This window comes from Toxotes jaculatrix, chromosome 19 (genome assembly GCF_017976425.1).
Source record: "Toxotes jaculatrix isolate fToxJac2 chromosome 19, fToxJac2.pri, whole genome shotgun sequence".
Taxonomy (NCBI): Eukaryota; Metazoa; Chordata; class Actinopteri; family Toxotidae; genus Toxotes; species Toxotes jaculatrix.
Genome location: NC_054412.1, coordinates 4,102,023 through 4,120,634, shown reverse-complemented (window position 1 = coordinate 4,120,634; position 18,612 = coordinate 4,102,023). Strand labels below are relative to the sequence as shown.

Here is an 18,612-nt window from a genome sequence, read left to right as displayed (position 1 = left end):
AAAAAAATCATCAAAGAAGATGTTACAGACTGGTTTTGATGACTAGTGACATGAGGGACTCCTGACCTCAGTGAGACTTTAGGCTGAAAACCTGCACACGTATAATTCAATAACAAAAGGCAGACAAAAACATAAGCATCTCTTTATTTTCATATGCCATTCCATAAAATGTGAAACCCAAAAGATCATCCATCACTTAGATCACCCAAAATAAAATGTGCTCTTTTTGATTTCATGTAGTTTTTTTTGTTTTTTAAATTTTTCAAGAAAACAGACATTCATTTGCTTTATACTGTTGGAGTTTATTTTGGCAAAGCAGTGACTATCCCATGTAGTATCAGTCACCAGAAGAGCCTGCACAAATTGTTAATGGAAAACCAGCGGCAGCAAGCAACACATCACCAAGTGAAAAGCACAGCCCTGTAATGTGCACGTGTGACGGTGTTAATAGTGCTTCGCTCTCTTTGGAGTTATGTTCAGTGTGATCCAATGCGTTGCTTATTCTATGTGTAGAATGACCTAAAGAGTGCTGCACATCAAACAGGATGTGTGGGTTACGTCAGCCATTGTGTTGCCTGCGTGTCTATGTGTGTGTGTGTGTGTGTTCCTAATACTGCTGGCAAGGGGATGAAAGCTCATATGTTAGCAGAGAAGTCTACAGTTAGATCACACACACACACACACACACACACACACTGTAGCTAGGTGAATTATCTAAAAGTCTCAGGCTTTCCTCTTGTTGTCCGGCATTCCTCCTACATTCAGCTTTGATGCTGCTGAAATGTAACACTATAAAAAATCTGATTGCAACTCAAATGATGAAACCACCAAAAAAAAAAAAAAAAAAAGAAAAAAAAACATAACAAAAAATAAAACAACAAATCTAAAATCCAGCGGTTAAAAATAATACATAACCAAAAAGATGCAGGCCTGAAAAGAAAAACAAAACGCCCTCTCCAAATATTTCTGTGCTGAGCTTCAAGCAGTCTTTCCTCCCAGCCTTTCTGGGCTGTCATCTAGTCCATCGTTAGACTTAAACAAAAAGAGCATGTTTTGTTATGCTTTGAACAAAATGTCAAGGGCTGTTTGACCCCGTCCAAGTTTTCTCCAGGTTCAAACTTAAAGGTGGATTACGGTCTTCCTCTTCAAAGTTCATCCCTGCGAGAAACACAAGGCAAATGTTAGAAAAGAGGACAATAGCATCAGCATGCAAAAAAAAACAAAACCCCCACACAACCATCCTCCCATCATGCAAACACAAAGAGTTAGAATCACATGCAAAATATTAAGATATGTTGTCACGACAAAATCCAGACAGTTATAGGTTTTTTTCTACATCTCACAGAGTAGAAGATCAAGAATAGTCAGGAAATTGGGGTTTTAGTGTCTTGATGAGCATCGAAATCAAGTAGTCATGCTCTGAAAACCAAGCATCGCCCTTCACACGGCTGCTGCTTCAGTTTATCGTTTCATGTTTGGGTTCCAAAAAGACTACGACTTCAAATTTCATTAGTGAGTCAATTTAGGACCATGGTGTTAAAAAAAGATGAAGGAAACGTGCAGCTGGTCAGTATGGTATGGAAGAAGCAAAAAATGTCAACAAGCAGCAAAATGCAGCCCCTTGTGATCCATTGCCTGCTCCAAGCCACACCATTTCACCTTTGCCACTGTGAGAAGGAGAGAGGGGGAGGAGGGGGGAGAAGGAAGTCACTTCCACCTGGACCACTGCTTGTCTCTGTCTGTTAAAGGCACATAAATCACCCCCATCAAGGGCTTCATTTTGGTGCTGCCGTCCTCCATCTTGTCGTACTGCTCCAACATTTGGTTTCCTCCCGCCGGGCCGACGGGAAGAATCAGCCGGCCCCCGGGCTTCAACTGATCCAGAAGCTGGGAGAGAAAAAGAACCGGGACGGCTGAGAAAAACATTCCAGCGCTGCCGTTTCAAGTCAGTGTAACTGCTGCTGTGTTGTTCCAAAGTCTGAATTGCATTAAATTGGGTATTTTTTTTTTTTAAAGAGTTGTATTAATCCCTTGTTTTGATGTGAATTGGTAAAATGTGACCGTGATCATCAGCTTTAAAAGTATTCAGAGAGACTCACAGCTTGGGGGACGGTGGGTGCTGCTGCGCCAACATGGATGGCATCATACGGCGCCTCCTCCGCATAGCCCAATCGCCCATCTCCCACTGAAACACACACATGATATCGCTTAGAGGCTGCCAGCTACAACACATGGATGGATATCCTCATCAAGTTGTCAGTTAAACATTCAAAACATGACTGTGATTCTTGTCTGAGCCCATACTTTTCATTACTGATAAACCTATTCATTCTGTTTTCAATTGACTCATTAATAATTTAGACAAAGAAATATCTCAAATAAAGACAAATACTCATCACAAAGCCGGAACATACTGTATACAGATGGCTAATAATGACAAAATAACATCTCAAGAAATCTCACTCACTACTTTGATACTGCATGTGACAATACTTTGAGTTTGGTATCTACTTTCTTATCACAGATTAAATAAACATATCTCCCAACTCTACAAAAGACGTCTTAAAATAGCGTACGTATTCTGACATCTGCCAAAACACCACAGCAACTCTTCTTCTGATGTTCCTTTTTGACAGCAAATAGATTGTGTACTGTAGAGAGGTAGGCGCAATAAGCTGAAGCATCAGCCTACACCTCTTTGGTCTGCAGAAAACCTTTCATGTTGTGTTACTCTGTTGTGTTGTCTTTCACTGTACTGTTGAGAGTAATTTAGGAGGAGTTTTGTTTTTGTTTTTTTTTAACCAAAACTACATTTCAAACTACATACACGACATGTAGCAGAATCCAAAATACGTTTGGTAATTTTACTCAATCAATTGGTACAAAATTTAACAAAATTTCTATTTTATTTTCTTAATTGAAAAAGTCACAAAACAAAAGAAAAATCAGTTATTGCCCACCCACACAAACAATGTGTCCAAACACCACAGTTGTAAAAAATACAACAAAACAAAAGATAATGTGTCTGTTGACCGACTACTTCTACGAACAGCCTGGCTGTTTCAGCATTACCACCCGCCCCCCACAGAGCAGGTGAAAATAGTTACTGCTCAATTATTTAGCTTTGCTCTATCCAGTCTACTGAGCTGCTGTATGTCCGGGTCCCCACTCAGAGGACAGCAAGCTCTAACAAGCATTACACTGTCTCGTGCTTTAAAAGGAACAGTCAGCTGCACTTTGTGCCATTCGAACAACCTCGAAAAATCTTTGACAAAAGAATGCACTGGATGCCTGTAACCTTTCATCCGTGACATCTTACCTATTAGCTTGACGCGGCCTGATGTTATCAAACTGGGGTCATCTTTCTTCACATTGTTTATAGAATCGTCTACCAGCTCTTTGATGTGATCAATTCCTATAACTTTCCCTTTAGGACCTACCTGTAAAAGCGTGCAGGGAGGGATGAAGAATTTCACATTAGACTTTTAACTTTTTTTTAAATCTCATTTTATGTTTACTGGTTGGTAAGATAAATTATATTAAATACTCTGTGCAACAAATCAGAAAGCCACCAAAGAGAAGTTGTTGGTGTTTCCCCGTCGCGTGCGTTGCTTACCATTCGCGCAAAGCAGACGGACAGGATTCCACTGCCGGAGCCAACGTCCAGAGCTTTGGCCCCCTCATACAGCTGGTCATGTAGAAGCTCCAGGGCGTAGGCGTGCTGGGTGGAGGGGGGGGGGGGGGCAGGGGAGGGGGTGGGCGTCAACAAGGACACTGCATTACAACCCATCAGTCAACATACTGACAATGACACGGTACAGCACACTCAGGATGTTCGTGGGGTAAAGACAGCTGACAAACAGCACTACTTGTCTCTTTCTGTGTCTGTTAGCATCACAAAGTTATGAATTTTAAGCGTCTTTCAGTTAGAAAGATTTAACAATGGTAACATGCCAGCAATCAATGCAAATCCATAACAATGTGGTGTCACTGTAAACCACTAAAAATGAGTGATTAGGTTATATTTGGAATAAAAAGACGACAATAATGTGGCAAATTTCGTTGATTCACAGGGTGCAGAAATGTCTGAGAGTCATTACCATGTGTGGGGCGCTGATGGTTGCTTGATAGCCTTTTGGTAAAGAGAAAGGCATAGATTCGGTTAGTTCCTCCCTCACATGTCAAGACTGTGTTTGGATTTCAGGCTGAATGACTCTGTGAGCGGACGTACCTATTGACTGCGGCGAGTCCATGTAAGGATTACACCTAGAGAAATGGGCTCGGTCTGTGGCCAGCATGACTTCATAGACCTTGTCGGATTTAATAATGCCATTTTCTGCAGATGCAAAAAAAAAAAAAAAAAAGTCTGTGTCACTGTGTGTATTGTGGAAACATGCACAAGCACAAACACCAGGGAGAAACATATCACACAGTCTTGAAGCAGAAGCAAACAGACAAAATAATATGCAATATAAAATACAGGTCAGTGTATAAGATTGTTATGGGCAATTTTCCAAATCAATGAGCAGGACTGCTTTAATGGCAAATTTTTTATTTATTTATTTTTATGATTTCATCATCACTGTGTTGATGTCCCTTGAACTGTAACATTCCTGTCTGGTTATTTTACCCATTTCTAAACAGATTTTCCAGATAATGACCTACACCAACAACATAATATAAAATTACATATAACCCAAAGGAGGATTTTATCCATGCTCCTGTGGTAATGGTACATATGGAGAAATACTGAGGGCACGAACCTATATTGATCAAAGCGTATGCAGGGAGTAATCAGCAGTAAAAACTGAGACAAAGAGGAGTGAAATGAATGAAAATTTTATGCAAGATGAAAATTAGGTTGCTAATCACAATATACCCATTATGAAAAACAGAACATCAGAGAATGAAATCAGGATGAAATGTAGCTTGCAGCATACAAACAGATGTGTGTCACTGGCACGAACCAGTCTACACAAAGCCACACACATGTAAGCTACAGAAAAGTGCCAAAGCTTATAGACAAGTCGTGGAAGAAATTAAAAAAGCTTCTAAAAGAAGAATTAGTGTCTTCAGAGTAATCCCTCCTAACAGGTTCTTGTAGCAGCTGGTGCCAAAGACAGGAAAAGCCAACGACAGCCGGCACTGCTCTCATTACCGACTCCCCTCACCCTCAGAGCTATGCACTGCTTTAGGATACATTACAAATAAACCATACAAGCTGCCAGATGGACACCTACTGGTGATTTCTGAAATTAAAATAACCCATACTGGCAGATTTAAAGCCCTTTTTTTTAATGCTATCCAAAATTATTCTCAGAATTCAAATTGTCTTTGCAAAGCCCCAGGAAAAGAAAACCAACCATAATCTGTTTCTAGGCTATAAACCCATGTGGTATACAATTTGAAGGCACATTTTATTTTCCTCGAGCATGTGACTGGGTGCTGCACCTTAACAATTCATGTGGCATTCAAGGTTTAAAACAAATGCAGCTGGATGAACTGTTACAGCCTGAACTGGCCAGTTCTGAGCACTGGTCAGGAGGACAGAGACAATGGCAAAGTCGTGAATTAGCATGCATCCTGAGTGTGACCTGTTTAAATCCAGCTTAAGCAAACACAGGGTTAAATTTAAGCCATTTGTGTGTCTAAATGGGTCAGCGTCCAGAAAAATGTTCAATCAGGAGGATCAGAAAATCTAAACAATGACGATATAGAACTAAACAATAAAAATATGGATATTTTATTAGCACCTATACCATGGCCAACTGACTTCCAGCATTTCATTATCCTGTGCTTAAGAACTTAGCATGCTGAGCAGCTGGCTTCCAGTTCCTTGTATAGATCATTTTTTAGTGCTCTCATGGAAGATAAATAGAACAGATCTGCTACCAAGGAAGATAAATACAGATGAATTATGCAAGTTATGGTTTTGCTTTTGTCTAAAAGCAAATAGAGCAAGACAAGTCACTGTTCCCTAACCAAAATGCTTGCAGCTGAACTGTCTGCTGCAATGCTGTGCTGGACAGCACAGAATATAAATAGCCCTGGTAGACACTTTATATTGAATGTGGACTTACTTATTCAAGTCTACAGACATCATTACACTGAATATCATTTTACTATATGCAGCTGAGAAGCCTCACATGCCTGATCAGCGCTTGTTGCAGTTTGACTCTTTTACCACACAATGCACCGGCATCTGATCGCAGAATAAACCATGTGGCATTGATGGCATCGATCACAGCGGACCAGATAACTGTCGTCTAGCGGAGTGCCACACTGAGTCACCGCTCATTTTTTACGTTCACTGTCGCCTGAATAAACAAGTCACGGCCACTGTGACACAGCAAATTGTCATTGTCAGTTATCCACTAAAAAAAACCAGGCACTGCAGACAGCAGCCTCACATGTCCAGCTGTCAGTGTCATTCAGGTAAGAGTGAAGTGAATGGTGCAGAGAGACATCAATGAATGTGGGCAGGGCACCTAGCAGCAGCGGCTAGCGCTAGCCACAACGTCCCAAATGACGCACATAGAGCTAACAGGCTAAGCTAAGCCTAAATCAACTGGAGCCGTACAAATATTCTGCGACCAAAAAAGCAATGTGTATTTATTGGTATTTTATTGGTAATTTGTTTTAGCAACGACGGAGTCATGCATCTCTGTTCTACGACGCACACGTCGTTTGGAAAAGGGGTGGAGAGAGGTAACGCTAGGTCAACAACAACATACCACATAGCTTAGCAACCAGCTAGCTAGCTACCGCTCCTGTGTGCTAACCTCAGCCCCCCAAACTAAACCGTTTTCGGACGAGCTGTCCGTGAAGGCGTCGGTGCTGCCGCTTTACAACACATGCAGACTCACTGCGGAGGTTGTTGACGAGCTCTGCGTGGCTGGCTCCTCCAGATTTCCAGGCCATTATTAAGCAGACTTTGCGGAGTAAGTAGACAGCAGCTGTCAGTGCCGCGCCTGCGCCGACCGTTTTACCGACGAAGCTGACAACCTCCAGAGCAGACGGCGGAGCGGCGGGCACGTCACCGGACATCCAGAGACTTTTTCACTGCAGCCCGGCTTTTATGGCACACACCCTGACGCACAGCAAGGGCATTTTACAGAATAATAAATCTATTTAGATAAGTGCCCCAGCCAGTGTTATTTGCAAAGGAAAAAGCCACATTCCGCACACAGTGCATAATCAGATTTGCCGCAATCACATAGACGGTGGCCGCTAGGTGGAGTGAGACACTTACTGTTTTTTAGTGGTAACCCACGTTTTTCAATACTGAGTTCACTTTTTCAAAACGCACTTCTCGAAACTGCGCAGCTCAACATACGAGTTAATATAACACCCAGTCTCACATCCAACATTTGTATTCCAACCTTACAATCTTTTACCAGGTGATGGTGTCACCTCTTATCTCTCCATTCCTCAGCCCCATAGATGTATTATGGTCCTCACTGAGGTGGAAAGTTTATGATCAGATGTCTGTGTTGACTCCACCAAATGCAGGATGTCTGGACAGAGGACAAGACTGAGTAGCACTGTTGTATTTCTACTTCTGTAATATCCTACTCAGGCATGTATAGTGAGAATGTATTATTGTGTGACGCATTACTGAAATTCCTTTAGTTTCGTTGTGTTCATTGAGTCTATGCAAAAATGACAATAATATATAAATATATGTATGATAATAATATATATACAAATAGTATATAACATACTTAATGGTGCATTAATATCAAAAATAATATTGCACCATTTTGTGATTTACCAACTGCCAGAAAATTCGAGGCTGACTGTCGGCTGATTTGGTTGTTTGACCCCACTGCGCCACCGTAGTTACGTACGTCGTGGCAGGCGCGTACAGTTCGGAATGCTAAGCTAGTACTAGCTAACGTGTTTTTGGTCTAAAGTGTGGGAAGCTGTCTCTGTTCTCAATGGAGAGTATTAATGCTAAATATGTGTCCCAGAAAATCAGCAAAACGCGATGGAAACCAGTATCGTATTCGACTTTGCAGCAGCCAGAGGTCTTTGCAACTGGCTCGTGGGACAACGAGGTTGGCAAGTGAACAGTTATTATTTATAAAGATTTAGTGGACGTGACGCCAGACTACTTAGAAAAAATTCATAAATGTGTTTTATTTAGCGAATTAGCGGGCTCAGTCATTTTGTAACTGTCTGATGGCGATCTAAAACTTGTTATGAATCGTGAAGTGTCTTTTCGGCATGCATACAGTCCACGAACAAATGTCATGTTTCCTCCAGGTATCCTTGTAACATTAAACTATAATTAATTATTATCATAAACACAAAGATTTGCTACAAGAATCACTGATGATTACTTATTGATATCTGGTCAATGTAACAACTACATCTAAGTTGGATTTATTATGGCTATTGCAGAACAACAAGATTTCCCTCTGGTCTATTGGGAATCATGGAAGTTCTGGCATAGACGATGGATTTGAAGGGGATCCACAGCCATTATGTGAACACAAACATGATGGAGATGTTCTAGACCTTCAGGTAAGTCTCCTAATGTGTTGTAAGTAGCCCAATGCATTATATATTGTGTATTGTATTATGTGCTCACAGCACCAGGGCTCATTTCACTTCCGTTCTTTAACATTTTACAGTTTCTGGACCAAGACAGAATCGTCACAGCATCTTCAACTGGAGCAGTCACCATCTTCCGCCACCACCAAAACAATCAGGTATACATAATGCTCACATACAGCTTGCTTACTCACATACAGCTTGCTTACTCAGATCCAGTCTATGCTGGAGGCATATAAATAACTGCAAATTGCAACATGTCCACAAGGTATTTTTATTTATGACTTTTAAAACCCTTGTTTAACAAGATACTATGAAAAAGCAGCAGAACTGGAAATGTCTACATACATGTGTTGTATTTCAAGGAAGAGAATTTTGGACAAACCATTTAACTGACTAACATACTTGTGGTTTGATAAATAATCTAATTTGCTTCGTCTTCTCTCTCTTGACTGCAGACACTATCAGTTTCTCAGCACTGGGCGAGAGCACATCGTTACCCTTGTGACAACGCTCCCTGTACTGGTGTTGTGTGCAGCAGTCCTGAGATTGTTTCGGTTGGTGAAGATGGCAGGATCATTGTCTTCAGAGCAGACCAGGAAGGAGTGATTCGAGTCATAGGTGAGATTAAGATTAAGTTGATGCAGCCAGACCAGCTCGTCAGATTAAAATGTGAACAGTATGACTGGAACAGTGTGACTAACACGTTTTTATTGGACTGTTTAATCGTTGCTAGAGAATGCAGACAGCAGCACGATTCATGCGGTGACTTACCTGAGGACAACAGAGATTTTGACTGTGAACTCTATCGGCCAACTCAAGTTGTGGGATTTTAGACAACAGGGCAACTCACCATCCCAGATTCTCTCTCTGTAAGATTTCCTCAGTTACAAGCTAAAAATGACATTTCAAACATTGATTTTTTTCTGTTCTTCTCTTTCCTTTGTGTGTTTTATATCAGGGTGATTTGGTTAAAGGCAAATCTGACAAGTTGTTTTCTTAGGTCAGGGGATAGAGTTCCTCTGCACTGTGTGGACAGACATCCGAACCAACAGCACATTGTGGCCACAGGAGGGCAGGACGGCATGCTCTGTGTCTGGGATGTGAGACAAGGCAACACTCCCTTCTCACTCATGGAGGCACACTCTGCTGAAAGTAAGATTTTTATCATGCGTGGATGATTTCATTTATCAGATTTAAATTTAAAAGCTAATATTTAAGAGGTTATGTATGAAAAGGTTTATATTTTTGTGTTAGCAATAACTTTTACTTTGCTTGTTTTATAAAAGTTTTTCCTGTGGTTTTCTGTCTAGTGTGGGAGGTCCACTTCCACCCAACCAACCCAGACCATCTGTTCACATGCTCAGAGGACGGCTCACTGCTTCACTGGGAGACATCCTCACAATCAGACATGCCCTCCTTCCTGCAAGGCAAGTCAAAATATTACATCTCTTCTTTATTTTAGTGAGCGTGGAAGAAAGTGCTGGCCAGGTATTAGAGAGATATCGGGCCACATTTTGAAAGAGATGCAGGCGTGTTACAGTGGGCTCATCCCCTTACAGGAGTTAATGTGTTTTACCATTGTATTCTCAGGTGGCAGGAACAGCAGCATGATCTCTCGCAGTGCAATGGCTCCAGCCGGAGGGAACCAGTCCCTCATCAGCGCATGGCTGAGCGGAGACTCCAGTAAGGGCCGTCTAGAGACGAGTCACATGCTGCCCAGCCAGACGCTGTCAGTCAACAGCTTGGATGTACTTGGACAGTGTCTTGTCTGTGGGACTGACGGAGAGGCTATTTTTGTCAATAGACAGGTCCCAGTTTAAGAGTTGTTAGTGCACCGGACATGCTTGTTTGCAGCCAATTTCAGTCTAAACAGAGGTTTTGTTGTCTGTTTTGATCATAGAGGGAGCCACAAATACTGTATGTTCAAAAATGTGTTTGTGACATTTTGACTTCACTTGATTATTTTTCTGTTAAATGTTTCATACACATTTTGCAGCCGCATTGATGGATCATCATGGGTGAAGGAGTTTTGTAAATCATTCCAAACAGATTATTTCAGTTCAGCAGTACTTTTTGTATGGATGTCATGTAAAACAGTTTTGAAATAAATGAATAAAAAGCCTTTACACAGATATCTAATGACTTCATCAACCGTTTTGTTTATACAGAAATTCAAGGTTGATCATGCTTGATTTGCCTTTTAATGCTATTACAAATGAATATTGTAATCCTGCTGCTGTGATTACCTAAAATCTACTTCACCTGTTCAGACCAGTGTCCACACTGATTACAGGTGCATGGTGCACGAGTGGAGTCAAGGCTGAAGACGTTGCATCCGGGGAATTTGTGTGAAGTTTTCCAAAGCTTCACCTAATTATTCCCCAACTGGTGTTTCCGGTCTTTCTTTTAAAATTAAAGTTCTAACGGTAACTGTTTACGGGCTCAGCGCAGTTCTAGTAACAGTGGTGTCGTTCAGCGATATTTTATTGTGAAATCTACATAACCGGAAGTCTACTGTGTTGTTTTTATGTGTAGCTTGTAGCTGTTTTACTTGTCATTCAGACATCCCAGGAATTCAACACGACTAGGAGCCAACCCGCTCGGCACAACAGGGGTATTTTAAGTCAAAATCGCGTCCTCGTCGCCGAGAAAGGTCGAGGAAACGTCGTTTGTCGTCAAAATAGGACAAGTGTCGAGGGAAGCGGCAGCTACGGACACTGGTCAGTTGTCAAACACGGCTAACGAGCTAGCGGGCTAACGCTCAACCTGTTGTTGAATTAGCCTAGCAGCAGCAAATGGACGCCTTTAACTCACAGGGCCGCGGAGGCACTGCTGCGCCGTTTGATTTTATGCAAAGTGGAATTAAGATAACTGCGCTTTACAGCTCATTCGGTCGCTGTGTGCTGGAGATGTTTAAGCGAATTTGGAAAACAGCTTTAGCGCTCAATGTTAGCATCCTCGACGCAGGAGGATTGGCGTTGAAGTAGCGTTCTGTTAGCGGAGAGTGCTAACGACTCTAGCAAGTGGACGGGGTCTTGTTTTGTGAAGGTGTAACAGTCACTTTCCCGACAGGTTTCTCTACCTTGAAGTTTGTACACAGAGTTTAATTTGAAGTGTGAATGCAGTAAAGTCAACTTATCTTCAGCCAAAATGTTTATATTATATATATATTTTCTTATCTTTTAATAGTGTATTGTGGTATTTTTTCTGTTATTAGTTATTGTCTTTTATTGCCTTGATTGTTGTCACTACAGATGTTTGTTTTGCACCGAATAAGCTACTGGATGCTTAATTTTCTTGCGGGATTTATAAAGTATCTGTATTTATGTGTTTTAATTCCCTAAAACCACAGCTAGGCCAACAATAATCTTTATATTCATGATGTTTATCCGTTAGCATCTGCTAATTAGTACTCTCTACATCTCATTTGCCCAACCTGTTAGGTAACATGATATGTACTCTGAATGGTAACAGATTTGTTTTGTACATTTCTTTTCAGCGGCATGCAGATGTGAAGTCAGAACCTTGCTACCCTCTGCTGCAACCCTGGACTGAGTGACATCCTCTTCATCCCCTTCATTGTCATCATACATGCTCTTACATGAAGAGAGGGGAGAAACCCGAAGGATACAGACAGATGAGGCCCAAAACGTTCCCCGCCAGTAACTACAGCGGCAACAGCCAGCAAATGCTTCAGGAAATAAGGAACAGCCTGCGCAACTTGTCCAAACCCTCTGACCCACCTAAAGTGGACATAGGCGGAGCTGGAAAAATGCTTCCTGAGGATCCAAGGCAGCAAGGGCGCAGCAGCAACCCCAAACACCCATATCATAAGGCCTTACAGGAGATCCGGAAATCCCTGTTGCCTTTTGCTAATGAGGCCAACACTTCAGGCCCCGAGGTGAACAAACACATGTCACTGGAACCCCCCTTTGCAGGGTTCGAGGAGGTGAGATTAGTGTTTTTGTATTTTATTTGTTACCAAGACAGGTTGTTGTGAAGGATTGTGGTCCAATGTCATTCTATGCATAACTCTATAACAGAGAATAATCACTTGGTGCACTTTGTTTAGGGGAGAATTATTTGGAAAATTACAAGTATGCAAAGTAGAATGACGAGCTTGTACAGTTGAGAATACAAAAGTGGTTTCTCAGTTGGCAGTCGCCACTTGTTTGGATCCAGTGCGTGCAATCCAGGTATGAAATGTATGCAGTTCAGTAATGATCAGTTGTAACACATAAACAATTAAAAAACACATACAGTTGATAGCTACTGTTTTATTAAGTTCATTAATTCATTAGTTGATCAAGAGAAAACTAATAGTTTGCTTGCTACATAATTAATCCTATATTAAATTTAATTACAGCTTGTTTTCATCTTGTTGCACACCAAGCCTCAACAATACCTGTATTAATTTATTCATTCATTTATTTTTTGCCCTTAAGCCAAGCAACAGTCGCAATATGGGGGTGACCATAGACTACATGGGTAAGGTGACCTACCAGGACTCGATGAGGGAACAGATGGCTGTTGCCAACCCCAACACTACAGGCCTGAAAGCCCCAGGTACGTAAACAGTCCACTGGGATTAACTGCTGGTTCTCCTTTTATCTTCCATCCAGGCGTGTTCATTCAGCCTCGATATTGTTTGCAGGATTTGGGACATTAGCTTGAAGAAATGATAATACGTGCTGAAAAAAAGAGTATGAGTCACTACATCACTCAATGGAAGAAGAATTAGGTTTATGTTTTTCACACATAATGTCGGTAATAATACATTCAAGGAGGGGCATTCTTTGTAGCATGTAACCACTGTGATGGTTGCCAACATACTGTACTGTGAACAAGTATTTTGTGTGTGTGGCTGAGCATTGTGACAGCTGTTCTGGACCTCAATTAAAACCACAAAAACTAAAGACAGGGTAACGACAGTAGAGTTGAATGTACACGATGACAAGCCACGTCACATAACAGACCAATTTAAAAGATAATTCAGTAAAATCTGGCAAAGTGGCTTTGGAGTGAGAGACTAGTTTATATATGTGCATATGTGTTTATTTTAGTGTCAGTTGGATTTTATTATTTCTGATTCGGGATGTCAGTAGAGTGAGTGACCTTTTGTGCTTTGATTGTAGGTGCTTCCCATATGCAACAGGCTGTGCTGAGGAGGCCGAGCTGGAAAGGCTCTAAGGAGTCTTTGGCTCCTCGACATGGCCCCATCATGGTAGATGGAATGATGCACCGCTCTGACAGCCCCGGACCGCCTTCCGCCTTCCCACAGGGTCACCCTGCTAACAGCCAGAGAGTCAACCCTCCACTGCCGCCTCAGGTGCGCAGCGTGACACCTCCTCCAAACCGCGGTGCCATGCCTCCTGCAACGTCCTGGGACAACAACCCATCAACCAAGCGCTACTCTGGTAACATGGATTACTTTGTGCCCCGCATCTCTCCGGTACCCCAGGGAGCCTGGCCTGATGGGTACACAGCTGCAGCGCCTCAGAATCAGCGTGGGATCAGCCCAGTGTCTGTGGGCCACCAGCCCATCATAATGCAAAGCTCTGGAGGGAATAAGTTCACCTTCCCCTCCAGCTGGTCTCAGAATGGCTCCCCTCAGCCAGACTACTTGGCGGGGGGCAGCCGACAGCCTCCTCCCCCATACCCAGTCAACCAGAGCAGCCGGCACAGTCCCACTGATCAGCAGATGCAGGCAGGAGGACCGGCGTCCTCTCCCTCTTACGTCAACGGTGGAAACATCCCTCAGTCCTTGATGGTTCCCAACCGAAACAGTCACAACCTTGACATGTGCAACATAGGTCCTCAGTCCTGGTCTCAACCGCCTCTTGCCCCTAACCAGCCGCAGTCTTCCTCTGGCAACAGCAGCAACCAGGATTTGTCCCCATCATGGCAGCACAACATGCCTGTCCGCTCCAACTCCTTCAACAACCACCAGCTGAATGGCAGAGCGGCCCACCCAGCCAGCTCCCAGCCCTCAGCCACCACAGTCACCGCCATCACGCAAGCTCCCATCCTGCAGCCAGTGAAAAGCATGCGTGTTCACAAACCTGAGTTACACACTGCCGTTGCGCCCACACACCCTCCGTGGATGCAGCAGGCTCCACCCCCTCCAGCTGCACCTGCCTACCCAGAACCCTCAGCTCCTGTTCCTCAGATCCCTGTCGTAGCAGAGGTACCTAGTTACCAGGGTCCCCCTCCCCCGTACCCTAAGCACCTCCTCCAGCAGGCGACTGCACCCTGTCCCCCAGCTTACGATCCAAACGCCAATAAGCTCAGCGCTGGCAGGGACGAGCCCGCTGAGGAGGAGGGCGGCAGCGGTGAGAGCACCAGAGACAAAACGGCAGAAAACCCCAAAAGCGCCACAGCGACAGAGAAGGAGAAGAAACAGATCACGACATCGCCCGTTCCTGTCCGTCGTAACAAGAAGGACGAGGAGCGGAGGGGGGAGTCCGGCAGAGTCGCGCTGTACTCCCCGCAGGCCTTCAAGTTCTTCATGGAGCAACATGTGGAGAACATCCTAAAGAACCATCAGCAGCGGATCAGAAGAAGGAAGCAGCTGGAAAGTGAGATGCAAAGGGTGAGAAACCAGTGACAACACTCGGGAAAGAATTTTCTTAATTAATCACAGTTAAAGATGAATCTTCTTGATTTTTTTTCCCTGTTTCCCAACTTTTTCTTCCCTTAACTATCTTGTCACAGCTGTTTTATCTTTCTCTGAGATGTCTTTATCATATTATTCTGTTTTTTTCTTAGCTGTTCTTCTTCTTCTTCTTCTTCCTTTCTCTCCTCGCTGTCACTAACAGCTGATCTAAAAAGGTAAAGGTATCTGTGCTGTCCTGTGACAAAGAATAGTCCACACGCGTCAGTTATACAAGTAAGCTGTTGTTAAGAGGCTGCTCTTTGCATTTTAAATGCACTTAACGTCTGATGAATGCATGTTGCCCCTGTGGCTGAGGGGAATGCATGCCACTCCATGACATTCATCTCACTCATACTGTCGCTGTTTGTGCACTGTTGTTTTGGTCTAAAAAGATGATAATAACACATTGAAAATATATTTTTGCATCTGATTTTATTTGCATTGATTGTCTTCACTGATTCTCTTAATGCCAGTTCGTGTCCAAATAACCAGGAGTATATGTGTTTGTGTTTTTTTTAATATATATTTTTGAGATTATATCACGTTTTAAATCACTTTTGTCTTCGTCCTGTGCCCAGGTGGGTCTGTCTTCAGAGGCCCAGGAGCAGATGCGTATGATGCTCTGTCAGAAAGAGTCCAACTATATCCGGCTAAAGCGAGCCAAGATGGACAAGTCCATGTTCAAACGGATCAAGACCCTCGGCATCGGCGCCTTTGGTGAGGTGTGTTTGGCCAGAAAAGAGGACACGGGAGCGCTGTACGCCATGAAGACGCTCCGTAAGAAGGACGTGCTGCTGAGGAACCAGGTGGCCCACGTCAAGGCAGAGAGGGATATCCTGGCTGAGGCCGACAATGAGTGGGTGGTGCGTCTCTACTACTCTTTCCAAGACAAGGACAACCTGTACTTCGTCATGGAGTACATCCCCGGAGGGGACATGATGAGCCTTCTCATCCGGCTCGGCCTCTTCAAAGAAGAGCTGGCTCAGTTTTACATCGCAGAGCTCACCTGCGCTGTGGAGAGCGTCCACAAGATGGGCTTCATCCACCGGGACATCAAGCCTGATAACATCCTCATAGACAGAGACGGACACATAAAGTTGACCGATTTTGGCCTTTGTACTGGCTTCCGCTGGACGCACGACTCCAAGTATTACCAGAGTGGTTGGTATCCGTCTTTTAAAAAAACAAAAATATTTTCAGTTTACTTTCATGGAAGACTTAACAAAACACACACAATACTCATACATGAGTAACTGAATTATCCACCAACTATCAGACTCATTGCTAATCAGTTTTGTGGATCAGAGAAACCACAGTTGAGCAGTACAATGTGTAGAGTAATGAGCGCTATACTTCCTGATCTGTCTCCAGGGGACCATGTGAGGCAGGACAGCATGGACTTCAGTAAGGAATGGGAAGACCCAGCTAACTGCCGCTGCACAGACCGTCTGAAGCCTCTGGAGAGGAGGAAGGCCCGGCAGCACCAGCGCTGTCTGGCTCATTCACTGGTCGGGACGCCCAACTACATAGCACCGGAAGTGCTGCTCCGAACAGGTACAGTGGACCAGAGATAGAGGGTAGCTTTTAATGTGCAGACAGGACAGCATCTGGTTCACTCTTCACAGGTTCTGTGTTTTCTCTATTCTGTAAGTTATATTTGAAAACACAGAGACAAACGTCACAACAAACAAAACTCACGTAGGACTTTTGGTTTGTCATAATTGCTTGTTTTGACCAATCAACAGCACAAAACCGAAAGAAATTCTCTTTTCTATCAAATATGACCAAGAAAAACAGGAAATTTTCGCCTTAGCAAAGAAGAAATCATCTTTGCTTTGATAAGAAAAGAACGTTAAATTACTTGCAGATTAATTTCCTTTTTATTGACAGTGTATGATTTCAGCTACATCTGATAGTAAATATCAGTGTCCTTTGTAACTGCACAGACATAAAGACTAAAATAAACTGAAGCATCAAGTGTGAAGAGACGTCTTAACCAGTTACAGCACTGACTTTCAGATCCTCCTGCTACAGGATGTAGTTGCAGGATGATTGATGTAAAAATGTCTTTCTTCTTGTCCAGGATACACCCAGCTCTGTGATTGGTGGAGCGTTGGGGTCATCTTGTATGAAATGGTTGTTGGACAGCCTCCCTTCTTAGCGACCACACCCCTGGAGACACAGCTGAAGGTATGTGAGGCACCTGCAGTGAAATGTTATGCATCCACAGAGTTCATTGTGGTTTTTTTTTTTTTTTTTTTTAAATGTTGCCTCTGTTGAAACCAGGTGATAAACTGGAAGAGCACGCTGCACATTCCCCCGCAAGCCAAGCTCAGCCCGGAGGCGTCGGATCTCATAGTTAAACTGTGCCGGGGCCCCGAGGACCGCCTCGGTAAGAACGGCACGGACGAAATCAAAGCTCATCCTTTTTTCAAGACCATCGACTTCTCCAGTGACCTGAGACAGCAGGTGGCGCCCTACATCCCCACCATCGCCCACTCCACAGACACCTCCAACTTCGACCCCGTGGACCCGGACAAGCTGTGGAGCAGCGACAGTGACGGCGAGGACAAGCACAACGACACCCTCAACGGCTGGTTCCGCAACGGCAAACACCCCGAGCACGCCTTCTATGAGTTCACCTTCCGACGCTTCTTTGATGACAACGGTCACCCGTACAGCTGCCCCAAACCCATCGAGTACGAGGGCTACAACGAGGACGATGCGGACTCAGAGGGCCCGGTGCAGGAGGCAGCCGGTTGCTCAGGGACACAGGGCCGAGACCTGGTCTATGTGTAGCGCGAGGGGCCGGCTGAGCTGCCTGCTGTACATAATGAGTTTGTGGAGTGTGTGTGTGTGAGTGAAGGGGGGGTTGCAACAGTACAGCATTTAAAACCTTAAACAAAGGAAAGTATGTTTGTAGGATCAGTGAGAACACTCTGCAGCACAAAATCACATCAACAGACTTTAGTTTATAAAAAAAACAAAAAAACACTACAAGTCAAAGGAATAATTTTGGTATATTTTGGGAAAACATGTTAATTTGTTTTCTTGCTGAAAGTTAGGTGAGAAGGTCGATACCTCTCATGTTTGTACGGTAAATATGAAGCTCATCAGCCTGCCTGTGATGTATTGAGATTGTTTTGTCCGAGCAACACCAAAAAAAACCCAAAGAGACTCAAAGAAAGACATTGAATCCTCTCATTTGAGACGGTGGGACCAGGAAACAATTATGCGATTAGCGAAATTAATGCTCAGTCAATCGACAAATCGTTGCAGCTCTACAGTAAAACACAAACGTGGATAATTAGTATAACCTCCCGTTAAAGACACAGCTTGTTGTTTTTATATTTTGGTTTCTGTATAGATCAAACTTGTTAATCAGTGGGTTTTAT

At 43.4% G+C, this 18,612-nt stretch overlaps 3 protein-coding genes across 6 annotated transcripts; 2 read left to right on the top strand and 1 right to left on the bottom strand.

Annotated features, from left to right (window-relative positions):
- Positions 1 to 126: 126 nt before the first annotated feature.
- On the bottom strand, positions 127 to 7,068 carry pcmt (protein-L-isoaspartate (D-aspartate) O-methyltransferase). Of its 2 annotated transcripts, none has more exons than XM_041064570.1 (8): positions 6,867 to 7,068; positions 4,232 to 4,336; positions 4,101 to 4,132; positions 3,617 to 3,721; positions 3,320 to 3,440; positions 2,100 to 2,185; positions 1,718 to 1,887; positions 127 to 1,158 (listed from the first exon to the last, which is right to left on the bottom strand). In XM_041064570.1, exons 1-8 carry the CDS (start codon positions 7,045 to 7,047, stop codon positions 1,146 to 1,148), a joined length of 813 nt encoding a protein of 270 aa, XP_040920504.1. In that variant the 5' UTR covers positions 7,048 to 7,068; the 3' UTR covers positions 127 to 1,145. The 2 variants fall into 2 exon arrangements, with proteins under 2 accessions (XP_040920504.1, XP_040920505.1); XM_041064571.1 differs by having other exon boundaries at positions 1,660 to 1,887; positions 6,867 to 7,064.
- Positions 7,069 to 7,847: 779 nt separating this feature from the next.
- Positions 7,848 to 10,688, top strand: nup43 (nucleoporin 43). Of its 2 annotated transcripts, none has more exons than XM_041064518.1 (8): positions 7,848 to 8,060; positions 8,407 to 8,529; positions 8,640 to 8,717; positions 9,018 to 9,180; positions 9,296 to 9,431; positions 9,563 to 9,714; positions 9,873 to 9,989; positions 10,153 to 10,688. In XM_041064518.1, the coding sequence occupies exons 1-8, from the start codon at positions 7,941 to 7,943 to the stop codon at positions 10,380 to 10,382; spliced, it is 1,119 nt and encodes a 372-aa protein (XP_040920452.1). In that variant the 5' UTR covers positions 7,848 to 7,940; the 3' UTR covers positions 10,383 to 10,688. The 2 variants fall into 2 exon arrangements, with proteins under 2 accessions (XP_040920452.1, XP_040920453.1); XM_041064519.1 differs by having other exon boundaries at positions 7,951 to 8,064.
- A 416-nt stretch (positions 10,689 to 11,104) lies between these two features.
- Positions 11,105 to 18,240, top strand: lats1 (large tumor suppressor kinase 1). Of its 2 annotated transcripts, XM_041064404.1 has the most exons (8): positions 11,105 to 11,282; positions 12,062 to 12,511; positions 13,008 to 13,128; positions 13,698 to 15,154; positions 15,796 to 16,378; positions 16,589 to 16,771; positions 17,301 to 17,407; positions 17,504 to 18,240. In XM_041064404.1, exons 2-8 carry the CDS (start codon positions 12,164 to 12,166, stop codon positions 18,014 to 18,016), a joined length of 3,312 nt encoding a protein of 1,103 aa, XP_040920338.1. In that variant the 5' UTR covers positions 11,105 to 11,282; positions 12,062 to 12,163; the 3' UTR covers positions 18,017 to 18,240. The 2 variants fall into 2 exon arrangements, with proteins under 2 accessions (XP_040920338.1, XP_040920339.1); XM_041064405.1 differs by lacking the exons at positions 15,796 to 16,378; positions 16,589 to 16,771; positions 17,301 to 17,407; positions 17,504 to 18,240 and adding an exon at positions 15,381 to 15,414.
- Positions 18,241 to 18,612: the final 372 nt, after the last annotated feature.